The following is a 16,808-nucleotide window of genomic DNA, read 5'->3' as shown; positions in this document are numbered from 1 at the left end:
CTAGAAAAGTAAACATGATATCCTTACTGACGAAAGAAAATATGAGATACTAAAGAAAATGCTATTATTATAGTAGTCGAGTTATAAACTAATAACAATCATAATACAACGATTGGCCACGTTTCTCATTTAATATTTGGACAAAGAATTACTGTCACGATAGTAGTTGTGAATCAAAACTGTGTGCTACTTCGTCACCCATGTTGTAACTGTGTGCACCTAACCTAACTTTTCATTTGTATATTACATGCACGATATTTGTAGTACTATAATATGTAGTACGTATGTTTTCATTGATACAAACATGGAACACAAAAATGGCGTCAAACTCCATCGATTCATGAATTTGATTTTTGGTTAAGAGGACGGTAATTTGATCTTCCAGCTTGTCAGTGTTTGGTCAGCTGACAGTAATTGAAATGTCAATAACGCGATCAAACGCATTCGACGGGTGACAGTAATAGTTTCCAAAGTATTCTTCTTGAATTATTGATAATAGCGTCAATAATTTCGAAACTTTTACAGGAAATTGGCGACAAATTATACTTTTGATAATAAAAGGATGAAAGTCCATAGACTGGATCATACAAGTAAGAATTAGAAATATTTCTATATTATGGTCCTTGTTCAAAATCAACAAAAATCATTTCCTTCTGTATTTAGTTGCTCGAATAGTAAGACTTTTGGTTCGAATCGCAAAATCTTATGCAGTGTCACGGGCCCTGCTAATTTATTAATAACTCTTCATTTATTTCTAGCGTCAGGATGAGTAATCAAAAGAATTAAACGAAGCAAGTGAAAAGTGTGTTGCGCTGCAAAAGAATTACTGGACTAAAAGGATGATAAACCAAGTATCATTGTGAGTAATGCTAAAGCATAATATTAACAGTTCATTATCAGTCTTTTTCTGTATTAATATATGTTTATTAAATTTAGGGAATGTATATGATAGCAATTATAAAATACCAATTATTTTTTATTGTAGCTAATTGGAAAATAAAATCAAAAAAGAGAAAGTATAGTGACAGAAGGCTCTTTGTACATTGTGAATCTGAAATATTTGAATAAATAAACGAATATTCTACATTATATGGAATGTCTTCGATTTATTTAACCTCGTTAACGAAAACACTATTTCTACGATTTTAATATCAAACATGATTTTAAGATAAATGGAAAGCTCCTATTAGATTTCAAAAATGAATTTTATGTCCAACACTATACAAGTTACATACACGGAAGAAATAAAGGTTTCAATTAGCGTTTACAATTTTGCATCGTGTGCTGCAATGCATTTCATAATTCGCATATTTTCGTGCGTGATCAGGTTTAAATTAACGCACTTCGTTGATAGAGTATATACATATGTACACATTAAATTTAGTTATATTTAATAATGCTGCCCTCTTTCAACCTATCAGATAATTAGAATCGTCTCTGTTGGTAATAAAATTTTTCCAATAAATTAATGTCCTATATAATTCTATAGCAGTCTAGCTTTAAAAACACACACGGAGAAGCAATAAGTTGCAAATATCATTGAAGATAATACGAGATTAGACCGTTTTACTACCATATCCATTCCGTTATGCAAAGCAGTAAAATTCCAAGAAATCTAGTAATTTTTTTCATGACGGTGTCAACCATGCTGGACTAAACTTGTGTGTATTTTGCGAAGGTTACTACGTGTTCTTGTTACTTCATGTTTTGATAGTTTTATGCCGTTGACGTGTGTAGTTTTGTCAGAATATGCAGTGTTTATAACGTCCAGAAAGAGTGTTCAAATACATTTCCCAAAATACCTATAACGACGTGTGTCGACGTGTAAAATGGCGTGGTTCGGTGACGGACTACCTAGCTTGTCGAATTTAAAAGGACAGTTAAAAAATTTTACGGAGGAAGTTTTAACTGAGTGCATTGTAGAAGAAATAGGTGTGTACTATTCCCTCTGAATTATAATATAATCAACGGGAATCGTTATTTGTTGTTCCGGAACGTGGTACGCTCCAGTCGAATTAGACCTGCTGGAGAAAAGTTCCCAACTTGAATTTCATTGCATAATGTTGTCAAAAACAATTTTAAAGAAAACAAAAAAACAATACCCCCGAACACTATTCGCCGTAGAATGAAAATCGTTGTTTTCAAAATTCGTAACAAATAAGTGCAATCGAATGGTCCTTGCCCGGTTACGATGCGATGTAAAATAATAAAGTTATTTCAATTTTTTGCAAAATTGAAAATGTTGTCTTTCTTTAAAAAATCATAGCGTCACCAAATCCAAAAAATAAATCTTACCAGCCGTTTGATATCGTAAAGTAAGTATCTGAGAATATAAAAAAAATTCAATCAATGCTATTGTCACGCTTCTAAGACCGCAACTTTTATTGTTTACAAAAACCGTCACGCTTTGAAAGATCATTGTTCGTAGAACACCAGCAAGATATTGAATTGACACTTGGCAAATGTTTTTATTGTCAGAATACCAATGTTTCACCCAATTTTCAAGATTTAATTTCCATTTTTTTAGAAGTTATTAACGATTTTCAAATTTTCGTATGTCAAAAGACTTTTATTTTTTTCCCAACATAACTGGCGATCCAATAATAACGTAACGAATTTCACTTCATAGATCATTTCAATACGTATAACCGGCTATTTTTATATTTTATTTAGGATCGCTAATTTTCGAGATCTAAAGGATTTTACGAAAGAAAGTATCAATTTTACCACTTGACATTACGTCTAACCGAAGCTGTTGTCACGTTGAAGTGGATCGATGATTTATATCATTTGTGATAATCATTTCGACAATATTATGCAATCAAATTTTGAGATAGGAGGTTTTTTATTCCAATTTTACATATTTCCGTGTCTGCTTTGACTGAACAGGTTACTGGCGACTGTCAATATAAGGATCTGTTGTACCGATCGCGTTCGCGGTAAAAAAGGCGGGAAATTTAAGGCGCGCGTATATAAACTTCGTAACTATGCTTTCGTTGCTTAAATAATTTCTCGATAACTCTTCATTTATTTGTTGTGAATAGATGCACGGTCTAAAGCATTAAACGAAGCGAACGAGAAGTGTGTCGAACTGCAAGAGCTACTAAACTCGAAAGACGCTGAAGTGAGTATAATTTTAATTCTTAAACACAATATATATAGTTTACTAATATTACATTTTATCTGTTTTGACTTTCTTTTTTATTAAAAATATACAGAAATAATTGATAAAATATCAAAATTACTGTTTCTTGTTATAGCACGTTTAATGCAAAATTACATTAATTATTTTCCAATTTAATGCACAGCTTTGATTACGTATATCCTTTAGCCTGTAACAGCTACTCTGTAATATGTGTCTAACTTTATTACAAATTCTTGACACCAACGCAGATGTCGATTACTTTGATAAGGACACAGTTACCCAACGGTTAGAAATTATTTTAACAGATGTTGCTTTCCATAATAAACGGGTTTGAGTGTAATGTAAACACGTTTAACTTATCTCCCGTGACACCAACCCCGAATCCTTTCAACCCTCAGCAAGGAGCGATAGGAGGCTATCCTTCGATGCACGAAACATCGGTCGTCGATTTCGTAAAACGTAACTGTATCGTTCGTCTTATCGTTTCGCTATGAATTTAATAATGAAAGTATCAACAGAGTTTCCGGTTCAAGGAACGGCCATGTTTAATTTTACACGGTTGTTCTTCCTTTATCGAAACGTCGTTTAAAAAATCACTCGAGTATTACGTTTTGTCCCCGATCGACGTATTTCTTTCATAAAATATTACTCGTCGGCACGACCTTCGAATGTGCAATCGTTCCACCGTGCAAAAATAGTTCTGGTGGTGGGGCTGGGGAGGTGGGAGGGTGGGTCATTGAAGTCTGCACGGTCACGTCGTTCCGGTTTGTTATCGCGGACAATTTGTGGAAGCATAAGAGACCGAAAGCGTGCGCCACGTTTGTTCGTGCTTTTGTGGTAAACCTCAGGACCATGCCCCTCCGTTGTTCTAGGAACCGATAGATAGCGATATCAAAGCCTTTGGTCTACATTAACAATGCTTATGCGCCCGGCCCTGTCTCCCTTAGAAACGCATATAACGTTACGGTGTTAATGCACTCGATCCTCATTGACTTTTACCGAAGTAAGGTGTGCCCGTTGAAACCATGGGCATTCGTAAATTGATCGAGGGATTACATCGAAACTGTTTGAAAACAGTCTGGTATTTATGCAGCGAAATAGATTACTGTCGAACCTGTACATTGCGAACCAGGGTTCAAACTTCTTGTAGAATATACCGCTCCATGAGACGTGGTTGTATTTTCATTAAAATGAATTATAACATCGTGCAATATTTAGTGGCAGTATTTCTTAGTAAAAATTAAAATTTAAAGGTCGTTCTAAATAATTAAAAAACTGTGACTGTAGAACGAAACAAATATGGAAGTACCAATACCACGATTTTGGTTAATAAATTGAATATTGGATTTCGGGGCTAGGTCTATTCACCAAAAGTTATTGTAATTGACCTCTGCAACCATAAATAATTTTTTTAGAACGATTTGAAATTTTTCATTATGTCGAAAAATTTCATATATTTTTTGAATTTTTTTCTCGAAAGTGATTAGGATTCCGAGGGTATGTGTATTCACCAAAAATGCATGTAATTAACCCCTGTACCTACATATAATTATTTTAGTATAATTTGAAATTTCTTAATTTCATCTAAAAATTTCAGTACCTATTCGAATTTTTTTCTCGAAAGCGCGTAGGATTTCGAGGGTATGTCTAATGACAAAGAATGATTGTAATTGAGCCCTGTAACTAAATATAATTTTTTTAGTATGATTTGAAATTTTTCAATTTCGTCGAAAAATTTCACACCTTCTTGAATTTTTTTCTCGAAATTGGGTAGGATTTCAGAGATATATGTATTCACCAAAAATGATTGAAATTGAACCCTGCAATCAAAAATAATTTTTTCAGAACGATTTGAAATTTTTTAATTTCGTCTAAAAATTTCAGTACTTACGCGAATTTTTTTCTCGAAATTGGGTAGGATTTCAGAGGTATTTGTATTCACAAAAAATAATTGTAATTGAGTCCTGCAACCAAAAATAATTTTTTTAGTATCATTTGAAATCTGTTAATTTCATCTCAAAATTTCAGTACCTACTCAAATTTTTTTCTCGAAATTGGGTAGGAATTCGAGGGTATGTCAATTCACAAAAAATACTTGTAATTGACCCCTGTAACTAAATATAATTTTTTTAATATGATTTGAAATTTTTAATTTTGTCGAAAAATTTCACACTTTCTGGAATTTTTTTCTCGAAATTAGGTAGGATTTCAGAGATATATGTATTCACCAAAAATGATTGAAATTGAACCCTGCAATCAAAAATAATTTTTTCAGAACGATTTGAAATTTTTCAATTTCGTCTAAAAATTTCAGTACTTACTCGAATTTTTTTCTCGAAATTGCGTAGGACTTCAGAGATATATGTATTCACCAAAAATGATTGAAATTGAGCCCTGCAACCAAAAATAATTTTTTTAGTATGATTTGAAATTTGTTAATTTTATCTGAAAATTTCAGTACCTAATCAAATTTTTTTCTAGAAATTGGGTAGGAATTCGAGGGTATGTCATGTCACCAAAAATACTTGTAATTGATCTCTGTAACTAACTATATTTTTTCAGAATGATTCCAAATTTTTCAATTTCGTCTAAAAATTTGACTACCTACTCGAATTTTTTTCTCGAAAGTGGCTATGAATTTGGGCATATGTCTATTTACCAAAAATGCTTGTGATTAATCCCTGTAACTAAATATAATTTTTTTAATATGATTTGAAATTTTTCAATTTCGTCCAATTTCAGTACCTACTCGAATTTTTTTCTCGAAATTGAGTAGGATTTCGAAGGTATGTATATTCGCCAAAAATGACTGTAATTGAGCCCCGCAACCGAAAATAATTTTTCCAGAACGATTTGAAATTTTTTAATTTAATTGTTAATAACTTTTTAACGAAGCCTCCATCAACAAATTCTTGATTTTCGTCTTATTTTTGCCTCTAGAATCTCCCATGAAAATTTTTCCCAGTCATGACCGAACACCCTGTATAATATAAAATAATATTTGCAACGACACGTACTTACCTGTCCTCGCATTCCAGTCAAATAAAGTCGTCCAAAGTTTGAAGTGTCCGTTAATTCTGTTATCATGCTGCAGAAATTGTAATATCGTTTTCCAATATTAACGTTCGATATCCACGCCCGTGTTCCCGGAATATAAATCACGGGTATAGTAAACGCCTTCGATCAGATACAAATAATCACGAGCACGTGTATCTGGGACATCCCACTAATTTTGAAACATATTTCTCGTTCTCGAGTGCTCAAATATTCTTCAGTACCCTTGTTACAAAATAATTCAAAATTTAATCGTAACAATAATGAAATCAATGCACAGCAATTTATTCGATCGAACAGTTAAACTGTTATTTTTTTTATCACGAAATATTTCGTTCTAAAATTTCATTTTTTTTGAACGTGCAAAGGATGAACGGTCGTTTATCTCGTGTTCGTTATTCGAAAACACGTGGATAAGAATTTTTCTCGCCCGATCGAAACGGTTCGCGGCGTCCGTGGTTTTGCGAGCTCCGAAAGGGATAAAATATCAGAAATTATCGAGCGTGGATTTAAAACGATTCGAATCGTTTCGCTTTCATTGCTCCCAGCGGCTGTGTAAGATGATGTGGTATAGGTGGTATAACGTTTAGGGAAGGGGACGGGCGGTTATCGCAGCGCAAACCTGAGATAAGGAAGGCAAACAGAAACGCGCATCGTACGGTCCCTATGCCCACAGCGTACCACCGGACTTCCTTCTGATTATGGTTACCAATATTTAAGTCCGTAGCATGATTACCGCGATCCCCGTGTCAACGTGCTTTTTTCGTTTTTTCTTCTTTTTTTTTTCCTTTCGTCTTCGCCTTACGAGATACCGATTTTTCGTAGCCGTTTCAACACGATCGCCGAGTTCCAAGAATTTTACCAACTCCGCCTGTCGAACTCTCTTTAAAATCGAACTTTCTGCTCCTCCATTAACCCCTTAACGCTCATATTTTTCGGGTTGACCAAGAATTATCAGTTTTCTTTATTGAACTTATTTTTAAGCTACATAAAAATTTAATTTTTGTGTTACAATGTTGTATTTAACGTATAATTTTAAGGAAAACAAGTACCGTCATCCCATAAATCGTTAGATTAAACAAATATCATTTTTCAAAGCAGTCAGATTCGAGCATGAGCGTTAAGGGGTTAACGCGACGACTTGTCTGCGATGGAATTTCATTTTTTTAATTAACTGCTTCCCCCAAAACAGAGGATGTTTTGCGATACTAGAGGATGCAAAAGAGCAATTTTAAAAAATTAAATATAGAATAATACAGTTTTTTTGAGTGATTCTAGAAACTGGGACAGTTGTAGTTCCTTTCTAAGATAAAAAAAATTTATGGAGGAAAAAGTTGAGTGCCCCATGGGTAGCCATCTTTGAATATTTGTTATTTTCTTTAGCATATTATTTACATAATGTAAAAAATTTCTTAGAGGCTTTCAACGAGTAAACAAATTCAACCTATCGAAATCAACGCAAACAATTTAATTCTAAATTAATTAGAAGAAAGTACCATAAAGAGTTTGGAAACCACTGGCTTGCTAATTTAACGTGCTTTCAAAAGAACTTGAAGAAAATATAAAGTACAGACAATTCGAGTGATAATTCTGGACGAGATTGTACGATGTTCTAATTGGCTCCCATTTTCTACTTGAGCAATTGACTGGAGAATCTTTCCTAACGTTCTCAGCAAATGATTTATTGATTTTCTTGGAAGATATACTCTTGGTCATTCAACAAAATGGATCTAGCATTAACGAATTAATTAAATGAAATCTATCTCAAAGTTCCTTGACCTTCCATGACCCCCAAACTTTAAACCTTTAGATTTTTATGCAAAATTACTATCATCGACAAATTTTGTTTAATAGATTTCGGTCCTGAGGCGACATATCTGCGAGCTTCAAAAAACAGTTGCTGAGCTCAACGAGAAACCAAAGGACTCGGTAAGTTATTTCGACAATTTAATTTTATATCGAGAATGTTCGACGAGCGTAATAAAAACCACTGTAAAAGTACAAGCAGTGTGAAAGATACCTGTTTTTTTTTTTTTATCCTACGCTATATATTTTGTGGTCGGACAGTGGTCGAAATTTATCTATGTTCACGACTCCATAAATCAACAGTATCACGTTTTCGGGTTAATGAGGAAAAGTGGCACGCGATAAGACACGGTACCGCTGCTCGAGAATTAGAAAACTCGAACAATCAATTTTCGAAACAATTTAAAAATTATTATTACCAAATTACTGAAAATTAATGCCCATTAAATTAGTTTCCTCTGAAAGTAATCGAGTTTGTAATGGACTATGCAAACGTCTCAACGTTTATTTTGCACCGTCTGTTCTCCGTATAATAACGAATGTAAATACTCATGTTTTTATAATGTTACAGTTGAAAGTTTCTTTTAATTATTTTCATGTTTGGTAACAATTTATTGCAGGTGTAAAATATGCGTTTGATCAGGAACGGATAGCTCGAATGATTTCAATCGACTCGTAATTAATACCGTAACGTTGCTCGATGTAAAAGAACCGTGTATTCGTAACTCTTCTCCCAATGTAATTAACCGTTCACAATTAGTTCACTTTCGTGCCCAGCACAATGCATGTGCTGAGTAGCAGCTGATGAGGCAGATACAAATCTCCTAAACACTTTCTCCCCCTTGTGTCTCCTTCGTGACGTTCTAATATTTCCACCGTGTATTGTCAACAATGTACTACTGACATACATTGCCAGAGATACGCAAAACTTTCAGAGACAAACAATTTCTCTAAAATTATAGATTAAAATATCTCACAGTGGCTAACTCAATTTCAAAAGGATATTTTTTTAACACCAGAACTACCGACAATTATAGTGTGTTTATTTGTAACAAAGAAATTGAAACGATAGATACGCGAGGAAATATATACAGGGTGTTTGGCTACTCCTGGGAAAAATTTTAATGGGTGATTCTAAAGGCCAAAATAAGACGAAAATCAAGAACATCAATTTCTTGACTGAAGCTTCATTAAAAAGTTATTAATAATTAAATTACAAAATTTTTCCAATCGTTCTGAAAAAATTATTTTCGGTTGCGGGAGTCAATTACAATCATTTTTGGTGAATACACATACCTCTGAAGTCCTACCCAATTTCGAGAAAAAAATTCAAGAAGGTGTAAAATTTTTCGACAAAATTAAAAATTTCAAATCATATTAAAAAAATTATATTTAGTTACAGGGGTCAATTACAAGTATTTTTGATGAATTGGCATACCCTCGAATTCCTACCCAATTTCGAAAAAAAAAATCGGGAAGATGCAGAAATTTTTCAGCGAAAAAAAAATTTTTCAAATCGTTCTAAAAAAATTATTTTCGGCTGCAGGAGTCAATTACAATCGTTTTTGGTGAATACAGATACCTCCGAAATCCTACCCACTTTCGAGAAAAAAATTCGAGGTGTGAAATTTTTCGACGGAAAAAAATATTGCAAATCGTTCTGGAAAAATTATTTTCGGTTGCGGGAATCAATTACAATCATTTTTGGTGAATAGATATACCCCCGAAATCCTGCGCATTTTCGAGAAAAAAATTCAGTGCTGGTGGAACTTTAGACGTTAATAACTTTTTAACAAAGCCTCCATCAAGAAATTGGTATTCTTGATTTTCGTCATATTTTGGCCTCTAGAATCTCCAATTAAAATTTTTTTCAGGGGTGCCCGAATACCCGGTATAATGCAATAGAAATAAGTGTTTATATATTCTCTTATAGAAAATTACGATTTTAAAAAATTCAGTCGAGTGTATTGACTGGTTTGGTAGTTCAAACAAAATTAATAAAATCGATTCATTCCCTAAAATTCCATAATCCTTTCCCCTGCGCAGCCTCAAAACTTTGCACGCGTTTAACACGTTCACTTCTAGATCAAAACTGTATAGTATTCTGCAAAAATAAAATTTTGATTTTAGACCATTGTAAGCTACATAACCTAAAATTTGTTTCAGTAGTTATTTTTGTAACGTTGTTAAAATTCATAAATTCTATCCAAATTTATTTTTCTCAAAGTCTTAACTTGGGAATTTATTTTTCTAGTATCCTAATGGTAAATTCTGTCACCCATATATGGGTGACGTGGCAGTCAAAGTGTTAAGAGTCCTTAAAACGCATGATCCAGCGAACAATGATTTGTCTTACTTAATTTTTTATCAAATAAAAATTCTCTGATTCCTGTTCCATTGTTTGTTCGGGCCTCGGTTGAAAACGTTAGTGTCACGATAGTTCCTTGCTAGCAACGTTCATTGTTTCCACGCCGCGGCGTTCCTCAAAACATTGTCCCCGAGGAATAAAAATGGCGTCGCAACGGCGAACCGATTTCACGTGGTTTTCACGCGACTGTCGCGCCGCGCGTACGTTTCATTCCGAGTTCACGGCGAATGGGGGTTCCCTGAACTTTATGGCGACCGCGTATGCAGAAACAGCGAGCGCAACGACGTCGCGCGCGCTCCGTAAACGCGAGAAAAAAGAAAAGGTCCAACAATAAGCGCGCCTTAAGAATCGGTTGCGGTTGCACGATCCATAAACCATGTACCCTCGCGCTCGCCGCACAACTTTTACTCCGTTAACATTCGAAAGACGATAACTCATTGTTAGGTCATCGCAATAATAATCCACGATCGAGTGTCATTAAATTGCTTGCCGCGACGCGTTATTAAGTTTCGAAAGTGACGCAAGCGTTTATACACAAACAGCGAGTGCAGCCTGAATGAAGAGCAGCTTTGCTACTCGCTACTGTTTTCACGACGGTTTAGAATCGTCCAACGTCTCTTTGGACCGTTTTTAAATGTCGAAACTCCGAGCTCGCTATAGCTTTCTGCGATTAAAAAGTAATCGAGAATACATACGGATAGTGTGTATTCAGGTATCACCGTAACAATGTACACAAATGGAACGTGATGGATGTTGGACGTTGTTCATACAAAACGAACCCAATATCGGTGCATTAAATTCATATTATTTCGATTAGAATCTTGCTGGTGTGCAAACTTAAGCGTAATATTGTTCTATGCTAACGCTGCAGCGTAATTATGCAGGATGAAAAGGTAATTCATTGATATCGTCAGACTGCGAGCAAATAATACAGAAGTTGTTCCGATCGAGTCAGAGGCCAAAATGAGACGAAAATTAAGAATATCAATTTCTTGATTGAGACTTCTTTAAAAAGTTATTAAAAAATTAAACTAAAAAATTTCAAATCGTTCTAAAAAAATTATTTTTAACTAGGGGGGTTAATTACAATCATTTTTTGTCATTGGGCATACCCACGAAATCCTACGCACTTTCGAGAAAAAAAATCGAGTAAGTGCCTAAATTTATCGGCGAAACAAAATTTTTTCAAATCATTCTGGAAAAATTATTTTCAGCTGCGGGGGTCAATTACAATGATTTTTTGTCAATAGACATATCCCCGAATAACTACGCATTTGCGTGAACAAAATTCAGAAAGGTGGACAAATTTTTCGACAAAATTAAAAAATTTCAAATCGTTCTAAAAAAATTATTTTTAACTAGGGGGATTATTTACAATTATTTTTTGTCATTACACATACCCTCGAAATCCTTTGCAATTTCGCGAAAAAAATTCCGGAAGGTGGACAAATTTTTCGACATAAATTAACAAATTTCAAATCGTTCTGGAAAAATTATTTTCGGTTGAGGGGGTGAATTATAATCATTTTTGGTCAATATACATACCCTCGAAATCCTAACCATTTCCGAGAAAAAAATTCCTTACCAAAAATATAATTTCTGGCCCAAGAAATGCTTCCTCGAAATGTCATGCAAATGTTTAAAAAATCGTAACTTCTGAACGGATTGGAGGATTTTAATTTTTGAAAAGGCAAGCAACTTGTATTTTAGAGAAGAATATGTAGAAATTCCAAGAATATTCGAAAAGTTGTTCCTTAACCCCGCAAACTGAGAAAAACCCCATAAAAATGGTCTAATTTTCAAACAACCATAACTCCTGCATTAGTGAATATATTTCTATACTTTATACAATAAAGTATTACACAACTTTTTTGTAGGGGCGCCAAACAAAATTATTAAAAATGAAAAACGAATTTTTAAGAAAAATCGACAGGGGGTAGGTGCCTAATTTTTAGGCGAAAAAAAAATTTCAAATCGTTCCAAAAAAATTATTTTCAGTTACAGAGTTCAATTGCAATAATTTTTGGTGAACAGACATAACCTCGAAATCCTGTCGATTTTTGAGATAAAAAATTCAGTAAGTGGACAAATTTTTCATCGAAATTAAAAAATTTCAAATCGTTCTAAAAAAATTATTTTTAACTAGGGGGGTTAATTACAATTATTTTTGGTCATCCAACGCATTTTCGAGAAAAAAATTCGAGTAGGTACTGCAATTTTTGGAAGAAATTGAAAAATGTCAAATCATACTAAAAAAATTATATTTAGCTACAGGGGTTAGTTACAAGCATTTTTGGTCATTAGACATACCCCCGAATTCCTATGTACTTTCGAGAAAAAAATTCAAGAAGATGGACAAATTGCCGTTCTACAGCCGGAATTTTAAACGTTAATAACTTTTTAACGAAGTCTCCATCAACAAATTGATATTCCTGGTTTTCATCTTATTTTGGCCTCTAGAATCTCCCAGGGGTGGCCGAACACCCTGTATAAATAGAAGCTAATCTAAAAGTTCATTTGTGGGATCAAAGACGTATAAAAAGTGTGTACGAATTCCCGTGCGAATCGACACTATCCCGATAAAGAATATCGATGGAGAAAAAATAGTTGGAAAGGCCGGGTCGACGTTGCACCGTGTGCCATGATAGAAACTACGTTCGCTAAGAATGCGAGATAAGCCGATAACCAAAGCATCGCACTTTAGTTCATATCTTGGGCTAACAAAGGATCGGTCCAACCTCCCGTCACCGTCACCGTGAGTACTGTTAGAGGAGGAACCTCCCTTTTGCCTTTTCCTCGCTTCCCGCTACACCGGAACACTCGATTATCCAAACTAACAGAGAGACACGTTTCCAAGCAATTCTATGTAATTTACGAATCGATAATATTCACTTGGTACCGTTTCCCATCGCTAATCGCGTCCCCCCTTAGCGCAATCGGTTTAATTATCCCCGACGTTCAAAAATATTCTCATAAATAATTCAGCAGTTACGAGAAAGTCACGGATGCAGTCTCCGGAATATTTTCATTTATTAAACGCGGACCTTTATGCAAATGAGACGAGCAAAGGTGCTTAAGAAGTAGCAAACAGTTCTGGGTGACGGTGGTCGATGGCGTAGTTTTTTCAACAGCTGCATACTGTCTCTATCTAAGCTGCAAGCTGGATCTATTGTACGCGAGACGACTAATTGCTTGGAGAAGCAACGAGTATCTGAGTATAAGTAACAAGTTAATAAATTGTATTACATCGTGAGAATAGGATCAATGTTCCCAAAGTATTCAGTCACGAGTAAGACATTTATGTATCTTTTTCTTTCACTTTTCATCAATTATCGTGGCTTTATAAACGAAAGAAAAATTCAATTTTTAGCATTTTTACCCGCGCCAAATTATACATAAGTCCATTACGACATCATAGTTTGAACGAGAGTATTTTTCCAACGTCCTCGGTCAATATCGTGGATTTATAAACGAAAGGATTCTGCTTCGAACATTTTGACGATCGAAGAACCGTACCAGGTTACACGTAAGCCTGTTACGACATCGTAGTGTAAACGAAAGTATTTTTCTAAACGTATCGGTTTGGATAACGGAGGTTCTGCAGCAATTCCTGAATTCGTTTCGGCGTTGGTTCGAATTAAAACACACCTTGTGTCGCCGCGGCACGGAACATGTGTCGCTTCGACACGGCTGATCAGAAGACATTGTGCTATTCACGGGGCTCTGCACCGGATGTAGTCGGTGACCTCCAACACCTCGGCTTTTAATAACTAATCAGGTGCTGGGACTCGGTGCCGTTTCCACCGGTGACCGTGTAAACGAACACGGGCAAGATAAAAAAATTCGTCGTAATGAGTCATCCCCTCGTCGACGATGGCCACCGCCTAAGTGGCGTCGTTTTCAATTTCGAGTCCTTGAAGCTGATCGCTGCTAATGCATCGAAAATTACCTAACGCGACGCTTATCGCCCGCCACTTGGAAACTGACCGCGATTCTACGAATAAATTCGAAAAGGCGTCGAGCAACGCAATTTTTTCGCGAATTCCTCTTCGCCTCGAATGTTTCTTTCTTTTCACATCGATCTGTGATCGTTAATACGGTTACCGTTTTAATTTGTTGACCGTAATGTGCTTTATCGCGATCAAATATTAACTCAATAAGTGCACGTTAATTGCTACTCTACAGTCTCATTTAAGGGGCCTTTCTACCTTGTGGGATTTTAAAAACCGAATTTTTTTTTTGCGTTTTCTTTTAGTATGTAGCCTCGAAAATATATCTACCAAATATTAAATTGAAATTTGAAAAACTAACTGAATTGTGCCGCGTACAGGTATAACAACTGGAAACTTTAAAGCTGTTATCCACGAAACTACATTTTTCGGCACTGCGTATGTGATAACAGAAAAACTATTCAAGATATCAACAGGAAATTTATACAGTATCTTTAGAACTGGTCTCCCTATAGCATGAACTAGGATAATTGCGATATCTGCAATACCTTTTCTTTTATTAACAAAAAGGCAGCCGAATATATGAAAATATTCAGTATTTTTTCGTAAAATAGCTGCCATTTTGCCATTTTTTGTTCTTTTGAAAAGATCCTAATTCATGCTATAACCACACTCATCTATATTAAGAATATCGTTGGTTTTTGGATCTCGGATAACTTGTTCGCAAGATATCACATACGCAGTCGAGCGCCGTTCCTAAAAACTGTTGTTTGTTGATCAACTAAAACAGCGTAATCAATAGATATTATGCGTTGCAAAAATTCGTAAATATAGCTAAATATATAATAAATGTATCTACGAAACACGCAGTTAATCGCTCTTTAATAGCCCGCAAAAAAAGTCACAAAGAAACATGTATTTTTCGTGCCTACAAGGTAGAATGGCTCCTTAACCCTTTGACTGTGGCGCGTCCTAGGAAGAATTCATCAACATAGATGGCGCGATCGTCACATGTCTGTCGCTAAAACCAAAAAAGTACCCGGAGATTTAAGAGACCATTCTTACGGTTTAAAAAAATAATAAATGCAAATAAATTAAAATATCCAATTTTTATCCAATTCCATATCGAATCAATTGGTAAAACAGTAAAAGGTGTTGTAGTAAAAAAAATGCAGAGGGCGTTAATTTACGCTTTTCGTATATGGACCGTTTATTTTGAAAGTGGTGTAAGTCCATTTTCTCTTGTTTCGAGAAAATTAAAGATTAACATATCTGTTAATTAAAAAATTTAGGCAAATTATATGAAGTCTGGCAATGTTTCTACTGTTTTATCAATATGTAATTCGGTTATATAAATTTGTTTTAGGCGTATTTTACTAAACTGATGTATACTTAGGGCTGCAAATGGACTTACACCACGTTCAAAATTAGACAATTGTAAAAATCGTTTAATTTCAATTTTGAAAAGTCAAATATCACTTAAAATATACTTCATATTGATCCAATTTTGTTTACAAATTATGCCACGACACAAAATAGAAGTAGTATTTCTAATTTTAAACGCTAATTACTAGACTGCGGATCTTTATGCAAATTCATATTTTTATTAATAGAATTAATAAAATGGGAGCTTTGTAAATGATTGTCTCAACCCTTAAATATAATAATTCGTATCTTACTTTAAGTATTTCTTATATTTTTGCATATTAAATGCATTCTGTAGTTTTTTAAGGATTAAAATTTCCCATAAATGCATAAACATCCGTAGTCTACTAATTACATTGTTCAAATTACAAGATATTGATAGTATTTACTTATGCTCTGCACGTGGCAGTGTTTCGAAATATGCATGATGCACCGGAGGTATATAAGATAATAGCTGCTTGATGTCTTTATATTTTTCATAAGTAATAGGCCTGGCATCTTGTTACAAAGGCGCCAGGGCGATTTTATCAAATTTTAGCGGTCTTCCAGGATGTGTAGGTAATAAATTTATAGTTTTAAATTCTTTGTCCTTCATCGATGTTTTATATAAAATAGTGTATGGTGCACTTTTGAGAAACCTCATCCAACATATTTGCAACCAATTTACCTGTTCTCCATTAGTGTTTTTTCTTATTTGTTTTTTAATCGCATTTTGAAGATTTTTTATTGAAACGAAATTCTCTCGTTTCATTTCATGTAAAATGAATTTATCATGTTTTCTACAATGTGTTATTACATCGTAATAATCCTGTGGTATGTACAGAAAATTCTTTTTTCGCATCTGCTAAGCCACCTACCTCTGTCAATTGGACTTGCGCCACTTTCATAATCGATGATTATGCAATTTCATTTACCGACCAATTTTAAATCGTACAAAACATGGGAATTTTTTAAGAAATTAAACACGGACTAGTTATACATAAAAAATTTACATTAAATTAAGCATGAATTACGTGATATCTCATTTTTTTTCAAAAATGGACTTACACCACTTTCAAAA

The 16,808-nt window shown here is 34.4% G+C and overlaps 1 protein-coding gene and 1 long non-coding RNA gene across 2 annotated transcripts in view; both read left to right on the top strand.

Moving 5' to 3' along the window:
• Positions 1–294: 294 nt before the first annotated feature.
• Positions 295–1,029, top strand: LOC122401393. The gene is made up of 3 exons (XR_006259437.1): positions 295–590; positions 759–859; positions 986–1,029. It is a non-coding gene; the product is annotated as an uncharacterized LOC122401393 (long non-coding RNA).
• Positions 1,030–1,654: 625 nt separating this feature from the next.
• LOC122401390 (thyroid receptor-interacting protein 11-like) overlaps positions 1,655–16,808 on the top strand; it is a 74,500-nt gene continuing 59,346 nt past the window's right edge. Inside the window, exons 1-3 of the mRNA XM_043403478.1 lie at positions 1,655–1,932; positions 3,045–3,124; positions 8,054–8,128. Coding sequence (XP_043259413.1) covers positions 1,830–1,932; positions 3,045–3,124; positions 8,054–8,128 — 258 coding nt within the window. The 5' untranslated portion in view covers positions 1,655–1,829. The remainder of the gene's footprint in view (positions 1,933–3,044; positions 3,125–8,053; positions 8,129–16,808) is intronic.

The sequence above is a fragment of the Colletes gigas genome, unplaced genomic scaffold, assembly GCF_013123115.1.
Source record: "Colletes gigas isolate AHSC1104 unplaced genomic scaffold, ASM1312311v1 Colletes_gigas_Sc00024, whole genome shotgun sequence".
In the NCBI taxonomy this organism is placed as follows: Eukaryota; Metazoa; Arthropoda; class Insecta; order Hymenoptera; family Colletidae; genus Colletes; species Colletes gigas.
Note: the sequence above shows the minus strand (reverse complement) of the source record. Positions and strands in the feature narration are given on the sequence as shown.